General features: G+C 33.7%; 1 protein-coding gene across 2 annotated transcripts in view; it reads left to right on the top strand.

Annotated features, from left to right (window-relative positions):
• The window catches only part of ACBD6 (acyl-CoA binding domain containing 6), a 110,864-nt gene that overhangs the window by 39,099 nt on the left and 46,639 nt on the right, over nt 1-25,126 (top strand). For both annotated transcript variants that reach the window (XM_081121191.1, XM_081121192.1), the window contains 2 exons: nt 6,859-6,964; nt 16,404-16,493. In XM_081121191.1, coding sequence (XP_080977317.1) covers nt 6,859-6,964; nt 16,404-16,493 — 196 coding nt within the window. The remainder of the gene's footprint in view (nt 1-6,858; nt 6,965-16,403; nt 16,494-25,126) is intronic.

Below are 25,126 nucleotides of genomic sequence, written 5' to 3'. Positions count from 1 at the left end.
CATTTAATGCCAATTTTCCCCTCCCCACCACCTCTTTGTTCACTCTGCTCCAAATACATTGGCTTATTTTTATTTCCTTGAAGGCCAAATTAATGTTTGTTAGTGAATTTATTGACGGTGCTATATAAGGATATATAAGAAATGACCCCAGCTTACAATATATGCTAAAATCTTACTGTAATAATATTGCTAACATTTATTGACCACTTCTTATATGCTAGTAACCATACTATGCTTGTTATATATTATTTCACTTAATTTTCAGAATAATCCTATTAGATGTAAGTATTATTAATATCTGTATTTTACAGATGAGGAAACTGAGACTCAAAGAGGTTAGGTTACTTGCCTCAAGGTCACATGTTAGTAACTCTGCTTTTAATTGCTACACTATACTGCTCCTGAAATGTTTGAGGAATCATTGTAATCTCCAACTGATGAAATTGAATTTGACAGTTGTTACTATATTAATACAGTAAATATATTCAGTTTAAATTTTGAATTAAATCCCATTCTACTTAGTGTTTTTAAAAATGTGCTGTACTGATAAAATTAGAGACTAGTCTTTCATTTATCAGTATACTGATGATGATGATGTTTTCTTTGGATTAATTGTTTTTATTGATTTTAGACTTACCTTAATGGTTGAGAATATAACTCAGCTCTGCGGAGCCTGTTAGTCAAGGGATTCTATAGATTTTTCTGATGTGGCCATTGGTTTTGCAAGAATTGATCAGAATTGAACTATGTTTTTTCTTATAGGCATTGAAAGTATCAGAAATTTTCAACCAACTCTTAGAGTTAAGCAGGTTTTAAGAGGTAGAAATTTCTTTTCAGTAACTGGTGTCTTCATAAATCATGGCTAAATAACTTTTCCAGTATAATGAGTTATCTACAAGAAGTATACATTGATCTTTCCTTTGTCATTGCTTGCTTGAAAAAAATGGGAGAAAAATATGTTAATAACATTAACACATAAATAAGATAATAAATAGAACTTTTTATTTAAGGCTTTTAGAATCTTCTAGTCCTATAACTAGGTACACTGCTTATATATCACAGTCTTAAAAATAGTTATAACTTGGTGAAAAAAGATGTTGCCATTATCATAAAACAGGGAGGGGGAGGGGAACTAACTGGTTATTTCCCATAACTGAAACTAATTTCAGATCTAGTAGCATTCTGAGTTGGAGGATTGTGATTCAATATACCCTATATGATTTCTTTCTGTCATCGTTCACTTGTCCATTTGGCACTGTGTATTTTGAACCTACCCTATTACTTTGTTGACTCTAAAGCACCATTGGTTTTAGAATACCAGTATTTAAAAAAACAAACAAAAAACAATTAATTATAAGATGCTGCACATTATAAGATCTATCAGAGACGTTGTCTCTTTGTTTTTTTTAGATGTGTTAAGGTTAGTGTCTGTATCAAGTAGCTCTTAAAATATGGGAGACATTCCTTTTTCCTTTCATTAGTAGCTTATTTAGCTTAAGAGGGCAATTTTATTTCCCTTTATTCTGGGTTTTGGAAGGTGATTAACTGTTTTGTTCCCCAGCTAACTCATTACCTACATTTGTTCCTTACATTATATGCAGTGAGTGTGCCAAGGCTCTTTGAGATCTATGCCAGTGTAACCCTCTAACCTTATCTCCCAACACCTGACCGTAACCAAGTGCTAAAGGTTCCCCTGAACACTTCTTCTTGGTGATGCTTTCCCTTTTCTTTCTTTTCTTCAGAACCCTACAATTACCCACCTGTGTTGTCAGCTCACCCTTCAAAGCAAGGCTGCCATGTCAACTCTCATATAGTGCTTTCTTCCATCATCCTTCATTAGCCTGCTGCTCGCTTTGGGCGTCTACTTTCTAGAATATTAGGTTAGAGCAGTGGTACTCAAAAAACCTTCCTGATGTAGTCCCTAAGAGAATTTTGGAAGACTATGTTCTCTTTTACATTTTTAAGATAACATTTAAAAAATTACTTAAAAGTTTAAATAATTTTCAAGGGTATAATCTCTGGCATTTTGTAAATAATAAAATTTAAAATAAACATCACTTTTTTAGATGTATCCAATGGAATCTAAAATGCTGTAATTATAATCCATTTTTAATCCTCACCCAAGGATATTTTTTTCCATTGCTTTTCAGATTTGGAGAGAGAAAGAGAGAGAAACATCGATGTAAGAGAGTCACATCGATTGGTTGCCTCCCACACATGCCCTGACCGGGGCCAGGGGTTGAGTCTGCAACCGAGGTACATGTCTTTGTCGAAAATTGAACCCAGGACCCTTCAGTCCACAGACCAATGCTCTAACCACTGAGCAAACCTGGCTAGGGCTGATAATCCATTTTTTAAAATACAAGAACAGGCTGCCGTTGAGAGAAACTGGGGAAATGGTCCAAGAGATCTATTATTTCTTACAACTGCATATGAATCATCAATGGTCTCAAAATAAAGTTTAATTAAATAAAATTCTGATCTTGACTTAAAAATACATGAACAAATTTTTTAACAGTTAGAAATTTTACATCATTTTTTCTTTTATTCTACTTCTCCCACATAATTTTATTTAAAAGTAATATATTTTGTGTAGTTTTATCACACTAACATAATTCTCTGCAACAAAAATATGTATATATTAGACTTTTAAAAAACTTAAATTTTTGTTACCCCAAAGCTTTTTTCTCATTTGAGTTAGAATTATTTCTATAGAGTTGGTCAATATACATCATAAATTTTGTTAAATAATGATTAAGCACATGTAAACATTTTATTGAAAATGTGTCAATGAGACAGATGTTTTTAAAAATACGTAGTTTAATAGATGAATATTATTTCTGTTAGAATGAGACAGAGTTTAGCATCAAGTCAGTTTTTTGTTTTGTTTATTTCACCTCTTTAATTCTCCAACATTAGTTATAGAAGGCTTCCCAACACCAAATTTTTACCCAAATTGTCCCTTTATTTGGTACCATGGAAGATTTTACATCTTGAGGCAATACAACCTAGGGTTGATATTTTCCCCCAAAACAGTATTTTTATGCAAAAGAGTAACAGGTTTAAATAATAGTAGTTTGCTAAATCTTAGTAAAGTCTTTTGGTTATCCTTCCTAGAAGTAGACCATAGTAAGGAGAGGGGTATGTGGCTTTCTTTTAAAAACTAGGGGTAGGGGGCCAGTGATTAAGCAGAGGGAATGTTGAGAATGGTGGTGAAATATTTACCACAGGAGCCTTTTCAGGTAGATCAGTTTAGGAAAGAGTGCATTTATATAGAAATTGAGCTGAAAATTGATTCACATAAAATTATCCATACCTACATATCCCTTTAAAGGTCTTTGAATACTCCCAGAGCCCACAGGTATACATCTCTTATTTTGAGGAGTTAAGAGCATTTGTTTATATTTGTGTGGGTGTTGGCTTACTCTTCTTTGTGTTTTTATTCAAGAAATAATTTTCTATTGTCTGTTTACTGGAATACTGTTTTTATATCTGATTACTAGTTGCTCTGTAAGTATATAAACTAAATTGAAATATTTATTGAATGTATCTATTAAACAGTTAGATATCTGAGCTAGCCCCATAAGTGTGATTTTTAATTCTGTCAGATGGATGAAGTAGTAGTTAAATGGACTAGGTAGCCTGCCATGAAACCTGAAATATTCTTTTGATAGGGAAATGCAGTCTTTGTAGAAAGTGGTACAGATAGCATATTTAGGAATATGATTGATGAAAGACGTCCATACTTAAACACTATCCCTCTTTTCCGTAAGGATGTGCCTTTATATTTCAGAGAAAGCCAGTGATCCTTTTCCTTCAGATATACAAATATATTTTCTGTCAATTTCAAAAATGTGGAGTCATCTAAAGAGATACATTCTGTCTTGTGCTAGGGATAATGTGGGACATCCTTGAAGGTAGTCATAAACATAACTCATAGTCATCCATAAAAAATAGATATGATCATTGTCTCTCTCTCATTCAGGAAGAGGGAGAAACATAGCTGGGTAAGAATAGAAAGAGAAAAGATAAGTTGAGAACATGTAGAAGGGCACTAACATTTATTAAGGCTCTACTCACTACTGTGTTTGGTAATGGTTGGAATCACTTGCGCACATTTCCTTTAAGTATGGATCTAGAGGGGAAGATTGCCTCTGGGAGACTGTATTAACAGGGAAATGTAGAGAAGAAAGAGAGAATTTGATTTGTGTATTGTACAAACCTTGTTAGGGGGCAAGAAAGGAGATGTGAAAAGATGTTGCTCCAGATGTTTCTCCATTTTGGCCACTAGGTGGTGACATTGTATTGACAGCTTGGTTGCTGGCAAGTAAGGATAAGTGAGACTTGGAGTGAGTGTAGATAACTACTCAACAACTAAGCCCAAGTTTTATCACTTAATTTTTTTTTTAATATTAGTCGCTCAACTTTGTATCACATTTATGGTGATTTTATTGTATTTCTGTTTGATATTTAATTTACATTGTATTTTATAAATACCTCTATGTGCCTGACATATTTAGCAATGATAAACTGTAGACAGATATTCAGATGAAAAACTGCCGCCTGCCCTCCAAAAACTCTTATACTAAATCAAAATATTTGATGCATATAAAAAAAAACACTGAAAATATAGTAAACAAAAATTAGAATATGTTTGTACTATATTTAGTCTTTTACTGTTTATGGTATAGCTATACATGCACATTTGGGATTCAGGAAGATGGACCACTCAGAGGGTCCTCTCATCAATGACTAACCCTTACATATTACTGGGTATGAGTAACTGACTCCTCCTTACTTTCCTTTCTGTGTCCCACCATCAACTCCCCGTTATTTTCAAATTCAAAACAATTGGTAAGGAGTACATTTTATATTGTGACTTAAAATGACACAGTTCTCTCTCACACAGTTGAAGTTGCTGCCTCTTGAATGAGAGGGGTCTCTGTTACTGGATTGGAGGAAAATAGGTCCCTATTCTCAAGTTGCTATTCTGAATGCACATTTTCATAGAAATTGTGTTTTTGTAGTAGTTAAAGATTGATAAAGTGATACTTTTTGCAACCTTAATTTTAAAAATCAGACTTCTCCTTTCTGGGGTTTTAGCCTCAGACTTCTCTATTTTCTTTCAGAGTAGGTAATCTGGAAAAGCATTTTTCTCTTCTGCAAAATGGACATTTTCAAGAGACCATACAGCATGGGGCAAAAGTAGGTTTGCAGTTGTGAGTATGCGAAACAGATTTTATTCTTGTATTATTTATTAATTCTTGTATTATTTTCCATAGGAACAACTGTAAACCTACTTTTGCTCACCCCTGTATTACTTTTAAACATGATTTCTTCCTGCACACATAGCTCATTTTCTCTAGCTTGAAGCAGGCTGTTTCTCTTCTATACTCTTTTAGGCCTTTCTGAAGATTCAGTTATACCCTATGTTACTGGTGTATGGATATTATCATCCCAACTCTACTGTGTATGTATTGAATGCAAAGCTCCTTGTTTGTCCTTGTTACATGTTATCAACAGAATTTTGCCCAGTGCCTTGCATGTAGTAGGTGCTCAATTAAATACATTAAATGCATTAGGGAGACTTAGATGAATAAGGCCAAGATAGTGTGTTTTAACTTAATTACCTCTGACTGCTAATAATTTGTATAGGGTACAAGGTATTTAAGTTTGCTTTTAAAATAGGAATCCTGTGGCTAGATGCTTTAATTTCTGATGAATGGAAGCTGTGGTCTTGAGGTTATAAAACACTAGTTACAATTTTTGGAACTCAAATTGCATTCTTTTAAGCCTGTCCAGAAAATGCAGTCCACATAGGGAACAGTTTCATTGTTAATATTCCAAGTTACTTATCCTTTTGAGAATCTCATTGAAGCTACCCTCCCACCCCCACACACAACACACACATTCAGAAAAATGTACATGCGTTTACATAGATAGTTCTGTATCCTATTTTATAGAACTCATAGGCCTCATGTTAAGAACTGCTTTAGTTTCTACAGTAGATTTCAGTCGATTAGTCAAGATGTAGCTAGATATAATAGAAAAATGTACTGTATACAAAATCAGTTGATCTGAGTGAGTTCTAGCTCTCTTGTTCTACCTTTAATGGACTCGATGCCATTTGTCAGATCATGTTATCTCTCCTTACCTGTTCTTTGTAAAGTTGTTGGATAAGAATAAATTAATTTAGTACATCGATGTACTTAGAATGGTGCTGGGTACCTAGTATGCTTCTCATTTTTTGTTCCCAGTCTTTTCTGTTATCGCATGTAGGATTCCTGAATTTTGTGATACTTGAATTGTCTTTTCCTTAAGAAAATTACTTTTATGTGTGTGTGAGATATATATAAAAAACTTGGGTAGCAATATATTATTATATATATATATCTATATTAAACTTGGGTAGCAATCAACTTGTCATTCTGTTGTCCTGTAAAACAAGCAGTAAACCTTTTTCTGATCTTTCAATACCTCTGTACAGACATTACAGTGTTTCTTGCTACAGTGCTGCAATGGAAAATTCTGAGAGGAAGTATGTGCCTATCAGTGTGTGAAAGTAACGGGAGGGAAAGAGCACTGAGATAGTCTACTGAAGATGTTATATTAGTGTACTGTTATACTTTGTCAAAGCGATGACATTTTTCCCTATAATTATAGTTGATAAGAACTTTAGTCTTTTCAGAGGTTGGATGTCTTATGTCTTATTGAAAATCCATTATTGTTCATGTAAAATTCTTTATAAAAACAGAGATTTCATTAATGTTTGTGAGCAGCAATCAGGTTTTGTTAAAAATATGAATCTTTTATGGATTACCTAGTAAGACAAACACTTTTTATTTTTACTTTCATTAGGGAAGAAGACAAAAACATATTTGATTACTGCAGGGAAAACAACATTGACCATATATCCAAAGTCATCAAATCGAAAAATGTGGATGTGAATATGAAAGATGAAGAGGTATGAAAAATGTGCCCTGTAATTATTTTCTTATGCTTTCTTGTTCTGCCCTAGTGGTTTTTTTCTAAATGGCAGGCCTGTGAACTACAACTCAAAATATGGTATGGTTAAGAGTATGTCAGAATATCTAAATGAGATAGTGTCACCCAGTTAAATACTTTTTATGTCTGTATCCATCATATTTCTGTCCATGTTACAGAAGTTACTAGGTGAAACTTGCACTCAAAATAACTCCTATTTCATGATAAAGGGGAGAGACTGTTAACATAAGTGAGACCTATAGGAAATATAAAAATGTTTATAAGTAGCTTTAGTGCCCTCTATTAGTAAATCTTAAATGGTATGTTTTCCTTTACGCAATAAGTATATTTCTAGAAAACTAGGAATTTTGGTAAATCCAAATATTTAAATGTGGGCCCACTATTTAAATATATTTTGTGAAATATATTACTTCTTAAGTTTATTTGTTTTGTGAATAAAACTGTTTACATATTGAGCTTAAATTGTCCCTGAATTATAGTTGTTAAAAAAGAAGCAAACTTTAATTCACTTTTAATCATTTTTCTCATTCATTGGTAATGTAGTGAAAGCTGATTGAAATGACCAGAAGGTGGCCATTGTTACAGAGAGGGCATGCAGTGATTGTAGATAATGTGTAAAATAGATAAATAATCAGCCCGTACAGGTTAGCCCTTGATACAGGGTGGGGCAAAAGGAGGTTTGCAGTTGTGAGTACACAAAACAGTTTATTCTTGTATTATTATTTTCCATATGAACAACTATAAACCTTCTTTTGCCCCACCCAGTATTATCTCACTTTTAGGCAACATCTTTCGTGTAACATATTGTCATGAAAATGTAAGGCTGTACTTCTGTAGTAAAGGGAAACCGCCAATTGTTTGTTTTCCCCTAAATAGTGAAACAGACAGAGCCAAGAAAGATGTAGCTAGAAAAAAAGTAGATGCCAGATTGCGAAATAATAAAACCAGGTCATGATTCCAGCTAGGGGTCTTTTTCAGCTTTCAGGATCAGAATACTTTTTTTTAGGAAATCAGGCATGATTGCTTCCCTTGATTTTATTGTCGTTTCTTATTTTTGTGCTCGTGAGTTATAATTTTTATAAAATTAATATATGTGGGTAGTTCAAAGAAGATCAAATTATGTCTTTTAACAAAAAAGTACACCCTAATCTGCATCATTCTCACATTTGATTCTAGCTCCCTTGAGGCAGAAATTTTCCATTCTTTTAGTTGTTTCTTTTGCAATTTACCTACATAATTCTTAATAATCTGCTTGTATCTCGATTTTTCCAACTTTCGACATTATTGATGTTCTTCTGTTATGTTAGGATTCAGCTGTTTTTACACATCTTCCCCTGTCCCCCAACAGTTATATCACAACATTCAGTTTCAGCCTTTTGATCGAATCACTGTTGAATCAGTGTTTATTATTACCAATGTAATATAATTATATTATGACTATGTAAGTATTGCTGAGCTATGGACTGTACTTATGTGTATTAGCTTTTGCTATAGCAAAAAACAACCCAAAATTTCAGTGGCTAACAAGAACATGCCTTTTTTTGCTCATATTTCAAAAAGATTTTGGGTCACTGAGGCTCTGCTGGGTTCTGCTAGCCTTGTTTGGGATCAGTTCATCTTGATTTTGTGTATTTTCTCATTCTGAAATCCATTCTCAATAGATAGGGGCAGAAACTAAAGGCAGACAGACCAGACTCCACAAATACATTTAAAGGTTTTGCTTGGACTTAGGTTGTGTCACATCTGTTCACATTTCTGTAGCCAAAACAAGTCATGAGGCCAAGCCCCAGGGCAGTATGGTAGGAAGTCTGCTAGTTATGAATAATACAGTCTGCATGGCATGGTACAACATTTTGTTTTTCTCAAGGTTAATAATTGCGTCTCTTTTTGTTTTTATATTTTCTTAGTGTTCTATGTTTCTGTCATTAATTTTTCCTCAAATTGCCCAACAGAGGTCTTCTCTGTGCAGTCAAACACATCAGGTAATCAATCCCATATATTTTTTAGCAATATTCCTTCTGAAACCCTCTTTCCTTCTTCATCTCTAATCTGGACTGGCTACTCTCCAGAGCTGTTGCATAAATGTCATCCTAGGATTATGCTTTAATGCTGTTAACTTAATTTTTTAGAGCAGTTTTAGGTTTACAATAAAATTGAGAGGAAGGTACAGAGATTTCCCATATACCCCTGTGCCCCACACATGTATAACCTCCTCCATGATTAACATCACTCACCAGAATGGTAATTTTTTTTTTTTTTTTACCAAGGATGAACCTATATTGAGACATCATAATCACCCAAATTCCTAATTTACCTCAGGGTTCACTGTTGGTGTTGTACGTTCTGTGGGTTTGGATAAATGTATAAAAATAGTACTGAAAATCAGATTCACATGTGACCTTTGCAAAGATTATTGGAGAGCAGTGAAAGGAATAAAATAAATGTCTAGAACACAGACAGCTTACACTAATAACATGTTTGTTTGTGAAAATAAAAGAAACACTTGTAAATGTATTGCTTCTGCCATTTAGTTACTTTGATGTAGTAGCTTCCCAGATCTTCCAGTTTGTTACCCGTGCGGCTACCTTTACCCCAGCCTGCCAGAACGTTCGATGAAGTGCTTACGCATTCATAGACTGAGACGCTAAGAATTCAGTTGGGTTCTCTCATTACTCCAAGCAGATTTCTGCCCTCTCAGCCATGACAACTCAGGCTGAGCTATGAATACTGATGGCAAGCCCTTTTATTATTAATCAGGGATTTGTATGAATTAATTTAAGAACGTGAGGGAAATGAGAGCTTAAAATGAGAATTAAACTTAACATTCTAAATAAAAGTAATGGTACTGCTTGATAATATTTAAAGCTCTAGCAAATAGCAAGTTGGTAAGCTTTGGTGATGGACTAAAAGTATATAACCTCAAAGTTAAGTTGCTAACTAAATACTTGTAACCCCTTTATCAGGATAATGGCATTTCTCTATAATAAGTTGGGTAACAATTACAGTTTTGAGGGTACATCCAATTCTCCTTTGTGTTTATGTGCTGTATGAACTTGAGATATTTCACCACTGATTGCCTAAGATTCTTTGGGATGGTGTAGGACTTTATTTAAAATGTTTATCTAGCAGGTTCAACTCAATTTAAGTCTTGTCCTTAGATGACTAAAAATCACATTTATTGCCCTTAAAATTTGCTATGAGCACATAAAGAAATTTAATTATAGTAATAAAATATGCTACACTTGCATTCCCACATATTTGAAATAAGCACAATTATTATATTGCCTGAAATGCATATATTTGGATTTGTAACCATTATAGCACATGAACATATATAAGGTACCTTTTAAATAAAATATTAATATTTCATAATGAAGTTATTTTATTATACATAAGTATAATTCCTGATATATATTGTTTGTTTATTTAAGTTGTAATTACTACTACTAGAGTAGGGTATATATTTCTAATTTGAGAAAGTTACATGGTGTCTCCTACTGATACAGTAATTAGGACATTGTCTATATTTCACATGATAGAAAAAAGTTTTGTAGTTATATTTACTATTCAGGAAGCTATCCACATATCAGATGTTTTAAGGTACAAGTTTATAGCATCATGGTGTTATGTGTAAAAGTGAAGATCTAAGAGCCTATTTTTTCAAATGGTGATTCGGTTTTTATCATTGAGTCATATTAATAAAGCTCCCCACATATGTCAAATATTTATGGGTTTTCAAAAAATATATATCTTTTAAGGGTAGATAATGATTTAAATAATTTGTAAAGTATGAGTAATATGAGCAGAATATTATCAGTCATCAGACATAAATTATATCTGCATAATTCTTGTCACGCACATTATTTCTCGGATCAGTGCCATATAGAGTAGACATTAAATACATGCTTCTTGATTATATTTAAATAACATTTTAAACCTTTACATTAATTTAAAATTTTTAGGACCAATGTAGCAATGTAACAATATGTGAACAAAATAGGTTACAGCATTCCAATGCAGGCTATCATTGGTCCCCCAAAAGTATCCATTGGTTTTTCCATAGATTCTTATCTAAAACACTCCCAAATTCCCCTTTTATTGAGCTACTTCTTTAGTTAAGTTCTTTCCTTTCTGTCCTTTGGAAGGTATAATTGTTACACCATTTTCCATATATTTATTGATCCTTTCAAATATTTTGAGGGAGGGCACTTTTCTCTTGACTCCTTTTCTTTCCCTTCTCACTTTGTTTTAAATCTGTGGCTCATATCAGAATACAATTTACATGCTTTTTGTCTTGAGAAACTGCTGGAAAATCTGGTGGAACTGTTAGTATTAACCTAACAAAGAAGCACAAGGCTTAGGTTGCAGAGTCAGTATACTAAGGCTAAATTTATGCTTTTATTTAAGATTTGAAAAAGGAAGAAAAAATGCAGTCTCTTAAATAACTTTTACATTTGACTATATGTTATTTTGGTTGTATAGTTGATTAATTTCAAGGAACTTTGTTCATTCATCCTAATTGAGAAATGTTGAATTATGCTCATTTGCATTAATACTATTTAAAAATCAAGCATATGGTAATACTTTACATCAGAAATACATATTTAACACAAAATCAGAAAATAGTGAAAGTAGTTAAATTCTTACGAGCTTTGGCAACTTAAATTTTTATTGTGGTAAAATATACATAAAACATAAAATTTACCATTTTAACCATTTTGAAGAGTACAGTTCTGTGGCACTAAATTCATTCATTGTTATGCAGCTATCACCAACATTTATCTCCAGAACTTTCTCATCTTCTCCAAATGAAAGTCTACACTCACAAACACTAATTCCCCATTTCCCCCATCCCCCATCCGCTGGCAACCACCATTCTACTATCTCCATGAATGTGACTACTCTAGATACCTCGTTTTATGGAATCACATAATATTTGTCCTTTTGTGACTGGCTTATTTCACTTAGTATAATGTCTTCAAGGTTCATCCATGTTGTAGCGTGTGTCAGACTTTCCTTCCTTTTTAAAAGTGAATAATATTCCATTGTGTGAATATATTGCATTTTGTTTATCGAAAGTCATCATGGACGCTTGGGTTGCTTTCATATTTTGGCTATGATAAATAAAGCTGCTATGATTGTGGATGTACAAATTTTGGGGTTTTTTCTAACAATTATAAAAAAATTAAAACATACAGAAAAGTTGAAAGAATTCTTTTACAGTGAATGCCTATATTCCTGCTTCCTAGATTCTACCACTAATGTTTTACTGTGCTTGTCTTAGCAATATTTACCCTTCTCTCTATTGATCCATCAATCTTATATTTTGATGCATTTTCTATCAGTATTTTGCAGACAATATACTTCCTTCTAAATGTTTCAGCATGCATATTATTAATTAGAATTCAGTATTTAGTTTTTCTTTGAAGGTAACATTTATATATGATGAAATGTACAAATCTTCAGTGCAAATTCGATTAATTTTGACAAATGCATGTACCTATGTAACCAAAACTCCCAGGAAGATAAGACCCTTACTGTCACCCTAGAAGGTTCCATCATGCTCCTTCCCAGGTGGTTCTTTCTCCTAATTCCACAAAGGTAACAACTGTTCTGGTAATTCTTCTACTATAGATTGGTTCTGCCTGTTCTCAAACTTTACATAAATGGAATTATAATATGTGCCTTTTTGTATGAGGCTCCCTTTATTTTTCAGAATGTTTTTGAGATTCTTCCATATTGTTGCATAGATCAGTACTTCCTTTATATTGCTGAGCAATATTCCATCATATGAAAATATTGTAGTTTATCCATTGTCTTATAATGGACACTTGGGCTGTTTTCATGGCAACTTATTATTACTGTTATCTCTTATTTTATACAGGATGAAGTGATATCTCCCTTGCTTATTCCCTCACTTTTACATCACTAACATTATGGTGGTGGGAGGTGAGGAGTTCTCCCTGTAGCAGCTACTAAACAGCAGCAGTAGCAAAGGGGAGAAGCTAGGCTTGGGGTAGAGGACAGTCATAGCAGGCTATTGGTACTAAAGTCAGTCTCTATTACAATTGTAAAATTAAACTCAGGTTTTTTTGCAGAGAGAAATTCAAGTCAACCTGTTTGCAGTATTTCATTTGCTAAGTAGACAGTACTCTATCATACCATCTTTGATACCATGGCAAGGTGACACCTCTTACAAATTTAAACATACCAACTTTGCCATGTTTTTGTCTACTGTATGTATAGTGTACGTGCTTTGTATCTGTTCTCTAAATACCATAAGGGCATCAAGACTGTTTTATAGTACAGTCGCTTCATTTAATTTGTGATATCCCAGAGAAAATCTAATTTTTAAAAAAATTACATGGTTTGAGGACAAATAACTAAGGATATCAAAGAAGCATTTAAAATATTAAAACCCACTCTGTATTTTCCAGAAGGTATGAAAGTAATACCATTTAATAGGCTAGCTGCCACCTTACACTTTCGAAGCACTTTAGAGTCATTCATCTGTCTGAGGTAGGACAGTATTAGTACCCTTGCTTGGTTAATAGATGAGAACTCTTTCCCCCTCTGTGTTTTCTAGAATTTATCTAGAACTCTCCCAACAGTGCTTGGGGTCTTCTGTTGGCCTAACAAAGATTCCTTTTAATAATGGCTTTCCCTCATCTCCTGAATACTTCTGGGATGTTTTTTGCACAAGAGTTGTTAAAACTAGATACAAAGAACTGTCAGTTTTTGTGGTAGCAGTAAAAATAAATTTAACTTGAAAATTTGTAAGAGATTATATCATTCATAGAAGATAAAACAATTATATGTAAAAATAGGTAAAATGCTTCATAAATGTGGATAAAGTCTTTAAGCAGATATAGCTTTAATGTGCACCTAATTCAGATTTTTCTTGAAAAAAAGGAAAGAGGAAGGAAAGAAACCACAGATGTTTAGTTCCTGATTTTGTCATAAATGGCTACAAGGATAGTATCTCTGCAGATTATTGCCTATCTTATTACTTGAACTGATAACCTTAAATTAGAGCATGTTTATGGGAACTTTATAATTTGACGAAGTAAAGTGTCATCCCATTCAGACACCTGTCTGTGCTAGTCTTTGTTCATTTAAATACAAAGCATTTTGAAGGCAAAAATTCCAAAGCCTGATTATCTATGCTTATTTACAAGTATGGTTAATCCTGTTCTTTTTGAGCTTCTTAATACTGCATAAAAATATTTATCATTAGGTAGTCTTAATGTAGATATCTTCAGCACTTCTACAGAAAGTCATTGTCAGAGAATTCATTCCAATTCAAGGTTAATTAGTGTACCATTAAAATAATGTGTTACCAAAATTAATTACATTGCAGGTCAAGCAACGTGCTAAAAAGCGTAGTGTAAGTGTCCGAGAGCACCTCCTCCTCCTTAAAACATTACTGTAGGGTGCCGCCCTTCTGGAAAATATATCCAAAGTGGAAATCACTACTGAGGTCCAGTCATAGGTGTTTCCCCTAAAGTAAATTTTTGGCACCACATATGGGAAATTTAAAATATAACTCCCATTAACAGTAAAATGAGTTGCTTGTCTTCTTTCCCATTGAAACAGCTAAGGATTTATATTTTATTATTAATCGATATAACCCTATTGGGTTAATTCTAAGAAGAAATCAGGAACCTAGTGAGGAAGTAGAAATTATCTTGTGGGAAAAGTACTAGATATATTAATATTATGTTTTCGTACTTAACTGTTAGGTAGTTCTGGTAGGTGCCCTGTGAAAGTATATCACACATCATTTTAACTATGTAGTAATTCTTGTTAATAGTTTAACTTAATAGCCATAAAATGTACATTTAAAGTTAGAACTAAAAATGATGGAGACTTTGAAATTTTATCTAATTCTTTTAATGTAAAAGCTGTGAAACAGTTATATTGAACTATAGAATATTTTATATATTGTTATTTGTTCTGAATCTTGTGAGGCTATCTAATTATTCATTTGGAGGGTTTTGAAATTACTGTCCTAATAACAGCAGGTCATTAGAGTTACAGAAATTTTAACATAGGATACTGTTCTCTACTCGACAGAACATTTTTTACTTGGCTTTTAGAGTTGTCTCCATTTTAAAAAATTATTAGTGGGCTCTGAACAAAGTGGTTTTATTACAACAACAAATTTTGAATGATTTGCCCACATGTTTTAATTTTCTGCTTCTCTTCCTGTTTGGAATTTGAGTAAGCCTATTAGAAAACATAGTGATAGCTAAGTAGAAATAAGTTGAGCAAATGAAAGAAAAGGCCGAGCAGTTTGTAGGGAAGACATTGTCTTTGGTTTTTTGTGTGTTTTCAAGAATAGATCCTGGTTTAATTAGTTGAACTAATAGGTGCTTGAAGAGTCTGGAAGATAAAGAGTGTAAAAGGGTTTTAAAAAGCTTTCTTGAAAGGTGCCTTTTCCTTTAAAGCCATCTTTGCCCCACTTTGTCCTACTTAAATCTTTTCTAAAATGGCATAAAGCAGGGATTTCAACTTAATGTGGAAAAACATTCCAGTTCTTAAAAATGACAACATCACCACCACCCTCAGAAGGTGATGCTAAGCCATACATCACTCATTGCTTCCAAGGAGCCCTTAGCTATTGGGGTTTTGTTTATTCGTTGGACCACATAGGCTTCTTTCGTTAATTAAAACAAGATTTTCTAACGGTGCAGAATAGAGTTAGCACATTGATAACAACTCCGAGATTTTGGGTAGACAACAGTTAATGTTTCATATTTAGTACTTTCCCTCCTAACAGTTAATTATCTATTCTCTTTTACAAGTGGCTATCACAGTCGACTTTTGAAGCTAGACACCAAGTAGACTATACTAGGGTTTTTGAGATAAGAGTGTAAATTTGGGCTATTAAGAGAAAATGCTTACTTTCAAACTGATTAAATTTTCTTACATTTTGAGTAAATTTAAATATACTACATTTAGATTATGTTTTCTGCCTATGTTTAAGTACTTGTTTTTTTATCCATCAGATTTCTTTCACGGGAAGTGGCAAATGTGATCATTTAAGAAAACTATCTTTTACATTTATAAAGTAGTACTTTAAAATGTTCAAAGTATTATCTTGCAGCTCATTCACTCAACAAGTATTATCCTTATTTTCGTTCTATAGGTGAGGAAACTGATCAGGCTGACATCAGTCACTGGGCTAGAACATAATGGATTCCAGAAGTAGAACTCGGAATTTCTAATTGATTTCGAAAAGTTGACTGCTTTTCCCATAGAGCATTTTATATCAGCCATTTTTAGAATAATTAACCCAGTTTTACTTATTATTTTGTCTTTCTTAAAACATTATCTCTTTTATATGGCCCCAGAGCTGTATTAACAAATTTATTTCTCTTTTTCTGTGTTTTTAGGGCAGAGCTCTACTCCATTGGGCATGTGATCGAGGACATAAGGAACTAGTCACAGTCTTGCTACAGTATAGAGCTGATATTAACTCTCAGGTAAGAGTGATGAAGGGGGAGCTTGTTTAAAAAATTGACGTCAAATCCACACATAACATAAAATTCACCATTAACTATTGTAAAGTGTACAGCTTAGTGGCCTTAGTACACATAACAGTGTTAGACATCTGTCACTGCTATCTTGTTCCACAACATTTTCATCACCCCAACAGGAAACCTTGTACCCATTAAGCAATCACTACCTATATCCCTTTAGTGTATTTCTGGGCTATTCTTCTGTACCATTGCTCTGTTTGTCTGTTCATGTACTTGTGCTCTTCTTTTTAAAGCATTATAGCTTCAAAATACTTTTTCATATCTTTTAGGATAGACTCCTTCCCTACTTGTTCAGAATTTTTCCTTTTCTTTTTGTTTGTTTATTTTTGTTTGTGAACTTTGTAATCATCTTTTCAACCCTTGCTTCCCCCAACCATCACCACCATCACTAAATTTAAAAAAAAAAAGAAAAAAAAGAAAGAAACTGTTGGTGCACTCGTGTCTTTTATTTGGTTTGGATTGTTAGGGAGTATTTTTAAAATTATTTTTGTTTTTCATTTACAGTTATCATTCAGTATTATTTTGTATTTGTTTCAAGTATACAGCATAGTGGTTAGACAATTATATAATTTATGAAGTGATCTCCCTGATAATTCTACTTCCCACCATACATAATTATTATATTATTATTGACTATTTTCCCCTATGCTATACTTTTCATCCAGTGACTGTTTTGTAACTTCATACTCCCTTCACCTTTTTCACCTGTCCCCCCACCTCCCTCCCATCTGGCAACCTTCAGTTTATTCTATTTCTGTTTTGTTTGTTCATTTATTTTATTCTTTAGACTGTACATATAAGTGAAATTATGTTATTTGTCTTCCTCTATTTGACTTATTTCACTTAGCACAATACCCTCTAGGTCCATCCATATTGTTCAAATGGCAAAATTTTGTTCTTTTTTATGGCTGACTAATATTCCATTGTATATATGTACCACATTTTCTTTATCCAGTCGTCTGTTGATGGACATTTGGGTTGCTTCCATATCTTAGCCACTGAGCATAGGGGTGCATATATCTTTCAACTTAGTGTTTTGAATTTCTTCAGAGTGTTTTGGAGGGGAATGTCCTCAAGTTAGGCATAGCCTGAGATTTTTGCCTGTGGGTTTCCTATTCTCTTTGTTTGGGTAATATAAGACAGACAATCCAAAAACTGCCTTTTGCGGCTTTATAGAACACTTTCCTGAATATAAATTTTAATGTAAAGTAAAAGTTTCATGTTGGTTTTTAGAATGGATCAGTTAGGACTATATATCTAGCCAATGGTTTCCTTTTTCTCTTTGTATTCACATGACCACTTTATATTGATCCTAGCCTTGATTTTCCTTTGTTATTGACAGTCCTAACTCACATGATCTAGTTTCATTTGGGGAATGCTTTGTCAGTTTGGGTTTCTAACATGCTTCCAAGTCAAGAGGCTTTTGGAAATTAGCTCTCAGAATAGCTTTCCCCTTGTAATTTCTTCTTTGGTTTCATTATTGAAAACTCTTTGAAAATATAGACAATACAAACATAATAAATGGAAGTAAAGGTTCATCTCTCTCATGACTCAGTCTTTCTTAAACAACATTATTATTGACTGGTCTATTGGTTGCCAAAAAGGAAAATCAATTTTATTAGAAGTATTTGCTTGACCACAGATCTTGGTTACTGAACCAGCTGAGACAGGCTGATGTTATCAACTATCTGAAGACTAATTTTTACTATTAGCCTGAAACTGAGTAGTAATTAGAAATATGTCACAGTCTACTCTGTGTTTTCCTGTCATTTTTACCCTTCAGTATATCTCTCATATACTTTATTTCCCTGCAGTTTCTATATTCTGTGACTCTGATGAAATTGGAACTTTTAATTTTATTTCTAGGAAAGATCCTTTATAGATTTCATTTGTTATCTGGCAGTATTATGGACACTGTTTTGTCTTTTCCACTGCTTGGTACTGATATTTAGGTCAGCTCTGGAAGCTAGGTTCTTAACCACATTTGAGATTAAGACATAGGTTAAATACACACACACACACACACCCCATCCCACCCCACCCCCACCCCTGCAGACCTCTTGAGTGACTTTGATCTTTCAAGCCCTGGAGAAATACTAAAGTTACTCCCAAAGCACATTAGAAAGTATTTGAATGCTGAAGATTTATTGCTAGGTTTTCTCAGAATTACTGTAAAGTAACATTAAGAAAATAAGCAGGATGGAGGGAGGAGTAGGAGCATTGGTCGTGTTAGGTGTCTACACTGTGCACTGGTTGTTATGAAATTCAAAAGGAAATTATTTTGTTTGAGTGGTACTGAAACATTTAAGGATTCTGTGATTTATAAATTACAAAAACTTATGGTTAATATAATGGCATAGAGCAACATACCTTCTCGGTGAATACCTTGGTGACCATCTGTGTGTTGTAAAAGATTTCAGAACATGAGATGTTAACTAGATTTATTGTAGTGGTTATCTCATATGCAAATATCAAATTATTATGTTATCCACCTGAAATGAAACTATTATCATGTTTTATGTCAGTTATACCTCAATAAAAAAGAAGTGGCTCAGTGGTTGAGCATCAACCCATGAACCAAGAAGTCCCCGGTTAGATTCCCAGTCAGAGCACATGCCCATGTTGTGGGCTCCATCCCCAGTAGGGGGCATGCCAGAGGCAGCCAATCTATGTCTCTTTCTCATCGATGTTTCTATCTGTCCCTCTCTTTTCCTCCCTCTCTCTAAAAATCAATAAAGTTGTATTTTTTTAAAAAAGAAAACTTGTGGAATGAAAGAATAAATGAATGAATCTGGGGGGGAAATGCCATATGAATTTTATGAAATAAATAGAAAATATTTAAAAAATAAAAGAATGGGGATAATGACAATTCTAGATTTTTATCTGGCTATTATGGGGCTTAAAATGATGGCAGTAGGCCCTCCACCTCAAGGCTGTCCTGTTGCTGCTGCCAAGTCTACTCCTCCCCAAGTCCACCAAGCATGTTGCTGCCAACAGCCTTCCAAAGATTGCAGTTTACTGTATCACTGACCTGGTCAGAACTCTCTACTGACTGCACAGCCTATAGGATAACTTCCAAATTCTGTGGTTTTGAATTCAGAGTTCATCATCTAAAAAAAATCAAAAAAACAAATCAAGAAACAGGTATAAAGCAGCAAATAAAACCATCTGTAATCTGTTATGTGAAGGGGTGTTGACATAAAACAGCTCTTCAGTATTTACTAGATACTGAGCATTTTATGTGTATTGTCTCTCTTAGTTATTGCATCAATTCAGTTTAGGTATATTATTTTTTGTTTTTTATTGCTGAAGAAACAGGAGCTTTAAGAAGTTGTAGAGCTGTTAAGTGACAAAACCTAGATTTGAACATGCCATTCTGACTCCAAAGCCCAGGCTCTCAAACCCTCAGCTGTGAGATTTGAGTACCTTTTATTCTCGTTTTTATTTTCTCTGCTACATATATGTAATATTTTAAAGATATTTGGTACAGTGTGGTACACAGAGTAGTTTTCCTTCATTATTTAAAGTAATGGAGCTATAAAACACATTCATTGAGGTCCATACTGTACAGAAATCTTAAGGATACAATTGTGCGTGTGTGTGTGTGTGTGTAAAATTTATAATGTGTATAATATATAAGGTGTATGTATATATGTATAGATACAATTTTATTTGCCATAGCTCTAATGCATAGTATATAAGGACATCATAATGTGTATATATATGTGCAGCTACCACCCATATCAAATTAGAATATTTCCAGAACCCCTAGGAAGTTTGTTTTCTTAACCTGCTTCCTATCAATATCAATCTTCCCACCCTCCACTCTGAGCTAACTATTATTCTGATTTCTTTCACCGTGGATTAGGTAGTTCTACCTCATCTTAAAATTCAAATATTTTGAATCATATGATACATATTCTTTTGGATCAGGCTTATTATGCTCAGTGTAACATTTCATTGCAAGCATATACCACAATTTATTCATTTTCCTGTTGATAGACATTTAGTTTTTAGGGTTTTTTCCCTTCAGTTTTGGCTGTTATGAATAAATTACCTGTGAACATCCCTCAACATGGGCACATATATTTTCGTTTCTCTTACATCTTGCTCAGGAGTAGAAGTGTTGGGGCATATGGTAAATGTGTGTTTAAACTTTTGAGGAACTGCTTATGGTTTTTCAAAGAGCCAGCCCCATTTTACACTCCCACCAGCAATATATCAGAGTTTCTGTTTCTCCACGTCTTTATCAACACTATTATTTGTCATTTGATTTTAGTCATGCCAGTGTATCTCATGGTATCTCATGTGGTTTTGATTTTCATTTCCCTGGTGGTTAATGATGTTGAGCATCTTTTATGTGCTTATTGGCCATTTTTACATGTTCTTTGGGGAAATGTCTATTCAGATCCTGAGCCCCCCTCCTTTTTTTTTATTGGCAGGGGGAACAAAGACCATGGAAAGTATAGTAAGGTTCTTTAGAAGCAAAATCTGTTATGGGATATGATGGACTCAGGGCCAGCCCTTTTGAGGCAAATCATCATTTGTGACTCATGCCGTCCTCTCACTCATCTGAAATATTTACATAGATGAAATCAGCTTTGAAAGGACCAACAGTGGTGACCTCAAAAGGAAAATATGTCATGACAGAAGCCTGAAGGGTATGAGTACAAGGAAGTAGGTTGTGAGCTTTGCTTAGGTGATGGTATTAGTGGTGGGATAAATGAAGTGACTGCATGAATCAGCTTTTTGGCACTTTTCTTTTAACCTCTCTCATCTAGCACCATCCTGGTGGGAGAAGGGAAGCCTTGCCTGCTACCATTGGACAGGAGGTAAAATGACAATATCAGTAAATAGTAATGTTACACACACACACAGTAATACCTAGATCAGCCATTTAAAAAAACCTATACAAAGATTTAATAACAAACACTATAGATAAATTAATATTTAGGTGACTTCACCAATCATGTCATCTGACCCTGGAAAGCTTTAAATTACAGATTCAGTTTCTTTAACCTGATACAAGGCTGTTCACATATTTTATGTTTTTCTTTTGTCAGTTTTAATAAGTTGGGTTTTTCAAGGATTTGTCCATTTCATCTTAAGTTGTAAAATATTGGCTTACACTTGTTCATAATATCGTCTTGGTATTGTTTTAGTCTCTTAGAATGTGTAGTGATATTTCTTTTTTTTAAATTTCTGATATTGGTAGTTTATTTTTTACTAATTACATTTGCTAAGGGTTTGTCAACTTTATTAATCTTTTCAAAGAATGAGCTTTTAGCTTTGTTTATTGTCTCCACTGTACATTTGGTGTCTGTCATTGATTTCAGCTCTTTATTATTTCCCTCTACTTTCTTTGGATTTAATTTGCTGTTCTTTTTCTGGCTTCCTGAAATGGAAGCTTAGATCATTGATTTTCAACTATTCTTTTCTAATAGGTGTACTCAGAGGTATAAATTTCTCTTTATGCACTACTTTAAATGCATTTAGCAGATTTTGATGTATTTTTATTATCCTCTAGTCAAAATATTTTTAAATTTTTACTGTGATTTGTTTCTTTAAATCATGGGCCATCCAGATGTGTGTTTGTTTAATTGCCAATACTTGGGGATTTTATAGTTCTCTTTCTATATTCATTTTTAGTTTGATTCTATTATGATGAGAGAACCTACTCTGGAGAGTTTCAATATTTTTTAAATTAACACTTGCTTTTTGGCCCATTATATGATGTATTTTGGGGAATGTTGCATGTTCACTTGAAAAGACTGTATTTTGCAATTGTTTGGTGTAGTCTTCCACAAATACCATTTAGGTGAAGTTGGTTAATTTACATTTTTATCCTTACCCAAGGATATGTTTTCCATTGCTTTTAGAGAGAGGGGAGGGGGAAGAGAAACAGAGACAGACACATCGATGTGAGAGAAAAACATCAATTGGTGCCCCAACACAGTTCAAACCCGCACCCTAGGTGTGTGCCCTGACCGGGAATCAAACCCCCCACCTTTTGGTGTGTGGGATGATGCTCTAACCAGCCAAGCCACACTGGCCAGGGCTTGTGTGCTTTTTTTAGGAACTCTGACTTTCCTCACAGCCCCTGAATTTGTAAAATAAATCATGTAAGAGAGCAGCATTTTGTGTTTGGAGCATCTAAATTTTTTGAATTGTTGAACCAACCCCACAGCCTCCGAAAGTTTTGCTGATTTTATTTCCCCCAGTGTCATCATCCATTTGAGCCGCCCTCAGTCCTGAGCCTGTGCACAGATTCAGCAAATGCCCCAGCTACAGAAGCAGCAGGAGAGAGAGCCTGACTATTCCTGAGCGTTTGTTTCATGTGAACTTGAATATCAGTTTGTATAACTCTATAAAATAGCTTGTTGGTTTTGGGGGGAGGGGGGGTGCCTTGAATTTATAAGTTAAGGAGAACTGACATATTCATAATATTGAGTCATCCTATCCAAGTATAGGAGATATCTTTACATTTGATCAAGTCTACTTTTGTGTCTTTTCAGTATTTAAAATTTTTCCCCATGACTTTTGCACGTTTCTTGTTAAATTTATTCTTAAATATTTCATCTTTGTTGCTATAAATTGTTTACTATGTATTAGTTTCTCAAATGTTTGAGATTTTAGATCTCTAATTTCTTTACTTTAATGTAGCTCTCATGGCATTTATATGATGTTAAGGCATTGTCTACATTTCAACTGTAAGTGAAGGTGTAAATATGTTAAATTTTCCCGTTTTTCCTTATGTCTTGTCCTTGTGAACCTAATTAAGGGGTCATTTGGAAAGTCTGGACTAATGTGTTAAATCGCCTGTATGATTTGCTAGAGAATTGCTTTAATTCCGCTTAAGAATATGCAATTAATGAAAGTTAGGTGGGAAAACAGACGCTCTTTGCCAAAACACGATACATTTTGTCACTTGATCTTTTTTTCCTTCTGAGTGAATCATTATGAAAATAGCCTTCGCCCTCAAATTACTGCTTTAATTCTTGATTCTCTCACACATTGTAAAGTCCAGCCCTCATACCAGTTTTACTTTCTTCCTAGATTACTAATTTGTTTTGGGTGCTGAGAAAGAAATGTTTACTAGTGCTTGAGCATAGAACCTTTCCATAGGAAAATATAAAACTCCTTTCTAAAACAAATTAAGTGTACATGTGTAGTGAGGGGGATGTTGAGGGATGGAGATTAAATCCAATAGCTGTACTTTTAAAAAATATAATTGTTTTATTTCCCCTTAAAGGAATCATTTTCGCATATACCTATTTCTTTCCTATAAGATATTTGATAAGAATGCTTCAATTTTTAAAGGCCTGATAAATCAGTGATTTATAATGTATATGGCATATCCTTTTACACCCAGAATGTGCCTTTCAAATATACATTGAGTTCTTGGTGTTTCAAGTGCAGAGTTTGATTTTTCATTGCTTTTAATATTGAAATTACCACTGCACTTAGGCATTCTAGTTAAATCTTTTCTTGGTAGTTCCTAGAGCCAATCAAAACTCAAAATTTTAATAACCAAATACATAAAAGGGTTTTTACTTTGTCAACAACATCAGTTGATAATGTAAATAGTTTTTGGGATCTTCTTTATACTTACTTAAAATCTTACAATTTCAGTATCATATACCAAATATTACATTCCAGACTGTGGACATTCTTAAATAATATTCTTTACATTTCAAAATAATTTTTATATTTAAGGGGTAATTCATAAAGTTAGAACAGTATTTTAGCAAATCCTGATCCCACCAATTATTGTTGATATCAACAAGATTTAGAATTTTCATTGTCCAATATATAATCTGCCCCAATGGGTTATGGATTAAAAATAAATATACTTGCACATTTTTATGCTTTGTAAGCTTTGATATTGCCTTCTCAATGACATTCTGATTTGTCTGTTTTTAACACATTAACCAGCTATAGGAAAAGTGCATTTAGCTAAAGACTGGGATTTTCCCTAGATGATGGTATTTTTTTCTTGATGCTCTGAGATTATTAAATGTTTTAAATTACCTTTTTACAAATTATTGTTTTGATGAGTTACTCTTTAATGAAACCCTAAAATAGCAGCATAGTGCTAAAATGACAAGTAGTACTTTGATTTCTCTATGCAAAGAGCATGTTCAGAAAGCTGAAATAAAAGGGGAAATTCCAATGAAGGAAGAAGAAATAAAAAGTAAGTGAGGTAATCAAAGTCAGAGAAATTGATATTGGCAGGTCCTGAATGATGTTTCTAGATGAGCAATCTTTCAAAATACTTCTTGTACATTGCTTCTATTCCTTTATTTATTATTAAAATAACATGATCCATGAGGAGCTTGGGGTGACTCTCGGCCTAGCTAATTCTAATTAATCCAGTCAGGGAGAGCAGTAGGGTAAGTGGAGCAGTCTATCGGATTGAAATTCATAACTTAATTGAGGTCAAAGTCCCGGTCTGGGAGAACAAAAGTCTTTTGCTAGGACCAGGCAGATCAATAGCAATAAATATCTGGCTTGGATACAAGTAGCTTATAGTGACAGATTATCTGACAGTGGCCAGAGGTCTTGGTTCTGTTAAG

This window comes from Miniopterus schreibersii (genome assembly GCF_964146895.1).
Source record: "Miniopterus schreibersii genome assembly, chromosome: 19".
NCBI lineage: Eukaryota > Metazoa > Chordata > Mammalia > Chiroptera > Miniopteridae > Miniopterus > Miniopterus schreibersii.
This window is presented reverse-complemented; position numbering and strand designations above follow the sequence as displayed.